Source organism: Nanorana parkeri, unplaced genomic scaffold, assembly GCF_000935625.1.
Source record: "Nanorana parkeri isolate BGI_ZX_2015 unplaced genomic scaffold, ASM93562v1 scaffold87, whole genome shotgun sequence".
Taxonomy (NCBI): Eukaryota; Metazoa; Chordata; class Amphibia; order Anura; family Dicroglossidae; genus Nanorana; species Nanorana parkeri.
This window is the reverse complement of record NW_017306355.1, coordinates 1863210-1866033: the sequence shown is the minus strand read 5'-3', so window position 1 is coordinate 1866033 and position 2824 is coordinate 1863210. Positions and strand designations below refer to the sequence as shown.

General features: G+C 42.4%; 1 protein-coding gene across 1 annotated transcript; it reads left to right on the top strand.

Annotated features, from left to right (window-relative positions):
- Positions 1-356: 356 nt before the first annotated feature.
- Positions 357-2432, top strand: LOC108783754 (alpha-2Db adrenergic receptor-like). Its single transcript, XM_018552401.1, has one exon. It carries the CDS (start codon positions 893-895, stop codon positions 2099-2101), a length of 1209 nt encoding a protein of 402 aa, XP_018407903.1. The 5' UTR covers positions 357-892; the 3' UTR covers positions 2102-2432.
- Positions 2433-2824: the final 392 nt, after the last annotated feature.

Genomic DNA, 2824 nt, shown 5'->3' with positions numbered 1-2824 from the left:
CTCATCATAAGAATGTTCCAAAAATATACATATTTGTGATGGAATTCCATCCTTGCTGTCCTGATAGGCCATCCCTCTCTATAGGGACTTCCATAGCGGATAAGAAGTCTATACATATTAATAGAAATGTGAGGGAAAATGAAGGAGACAGCTGTGTGTGACAGGGGGGTTTATGACGACCAAATAAAACATTATTTATCCTGCTTGCAGCAATGCGCTCAGTGACAGAAAACACTGGAGTGCTGAGTTTGTTCTGCACTTCAGTGTTCATTGTACTGAGTAGTAGGTTTCCCTCCCACCATGTGAATGGGGAGGTGCAGGCTGCTGCTATGAGGAATGCTCTGTACACACTGATCAGCTCTGCTTGTCATACGATGGTCACCTATAAGAAGTGTAGGGAAGCTGGGACTACACACACACATCACACTGACTGAGCTGTGTGCTGCAGGAGAAGGGAGACTGCCAATGAAAGGTGCTGCACTCTCACACACAGATCTATCTGGTCATTATAAAACTTCAGGATGTTTCTTCCTCTCTGATAGCCTAAAGCACAAAAAGGAATGTACCTATTCTGCAGCCAAATAGGACAAACATAACACAGCAACATGGCAAGTCAAAGGAAGAAAAAGATCTGAGATCTGCAGAATGTTTGGATTGTCTACATGCAAGAAATTATTCTGCTAAATTCATTGCAGGAGTTGGATGAACTGGGATTCAGGAGGTCTGGAGTCTGCCTCATCTGTGAGTAGAACCTGTAATGGTATATGTTAGAACTGCACAAGGTCTTTTACATTGACTGATCACCACAGCACACATTACCGATGGATCTGCTGGGCAGAACGATGGCATAAAGTTAGCGTTTAACTTCACCAGACTTTATCATGTGACCAAGATGGAGTTTACAACTTTAACGTCTAATGGCATCTATAATGATTCCGGGAACAGCAGCCAGCAAGAGTTGAAGACCTGGCCTTATGCAGCATGGGAGTGCACACTCATTATTATTGCCGTAGGGTCCATAATCGTCTCCACTGTTGTTGGCAACATCCTGGTGGTTTTGGCCGTATTCTCCAGCCAGGCTTTGCGGGCTCCGCAGAACTTGTTCCTGGTGTCCTTGGCTTCAGCAGACATTCTCGTGGGAGCTTTAATTATTCCATTTACGTTAGCCAGGGAGGTCATGGGCTACTGGCACTTTGGAAATATATGGTGCAGCACGTACCTGGCTTTAGACATCCTACTCTGCACCTCTTCGATAGTTCACTTGTGTGCCATCAGTATCGATCGGTACTGGTCTGTTACCAAAGCAGTCAGTTACAACCTGCGGCGGACACCTAAGCGGATCAAGACCATGATTGCAATCATCTGGGTGGTGTCTGCAACCATTTCATTTCCACCGCTTCTTAAAATGGACTCTCATAAAAAGAACAAGTGTGACCTGAACGATGACACCTGGTATGTTTTGTTTTCATCTACTGTATCCTTCTTTCTTCCATGCATCATTATGATATTTCTGTACTGCCGTATTTACCGAGTGGCAAAACATCGCGCATCAACAGTGTCCAATCTCAGGAATGGGCTTCATAACTGCGCCAATGTCCCACCAGGTGCATGCTGCCACCAGGACTGCTTAGAGCATCATAACCCAGAAGTCAACCATGACAACGATGAAATGGACTTAGAGGACAGCACTTCATCTATTCACAAATTACCGGAGTCAGCTCACCACAACATAGGCGATGGGATCAATAATACCAAAACTAAAAGGCTTTCGTGGACTGTAAACCGGGGACAGCAACGAAGAGACCGGTCAGTCTCCATCTCTCAGGCACGCTTGACGCAGCTGAGAGAGAAGAGGTTGACATTTGTATTAGCGGTGGTGATTGGTGGATTTGTAATCTGCTGGTTCCCATTCTTTTTCACCTACAGCCTGGAGTCTGTATGTCGGGGCAAATGTGGCATTTCTGACGCACTTTTTAACTTTTTCTTCTGGATTGGATATTGCAACAGCAGCCTAAATCCTGTCATATATACTGTCTTTAACCGGGATTTCCGGAAAGCATTCCGTAAACTGCTCATGCGTCGTTCAAAAAGGAGCATGTGAGAAAAAAAGTGATGTACACAGTGGAGAATAGGAACTGTTAGCAGATTTAAGAACTTAACTTTTGCAAGTTCCAACAAATGTTTTTGTATCTTGTCTAGGCAACCTTTATGTATTAGACATTAGTCTTCTAAACCTTTTATCATACATTACCTGAATAAGGCTTTTCTATGCTTATGGAACTCATCGGGCTTCAGGAGAGGACTTTGTAGTATTTTTTGACACATAGTGTCACTGTCCTCTTCACAAATGAATGTCTACATTTCACAAAAAATATCCTCCAGCTGAGCATGTGTGGTCTATCTATACAATATAGGAAGGTTTGTCCGGAGGTTAGTGATTTATGTTTATCATGCGTTTAACCCCTGTAAGAATTTATACTAGTTATTCATTTGTTTTTCATTCCATACTTTTTCTAGCCGATTTATATAACAGGTAAAATGTTTCATTTACAAAGCAACAATGCAGATTATATCCCTTGTCTTCTAATTCAAGAAAGAAAAGAAAAAGCTAAAATGAATACATAACCAAAAATGTTGTTTTTAGTTTTGGATAGAGAAGAGAAGAGTTAAAGTGTAACTAGGCAAAGCTTCTTCTTTAGATTTAGATTGTGGTGAGGGGTTAGAACTCCCATTAGATGTTTATTGTTGTCTGTGCCCCAGTTAGGAAGTTAACTCTCTCTAACTGATCACCAATGTCCTGATCCCCCCCACACACACACATTTT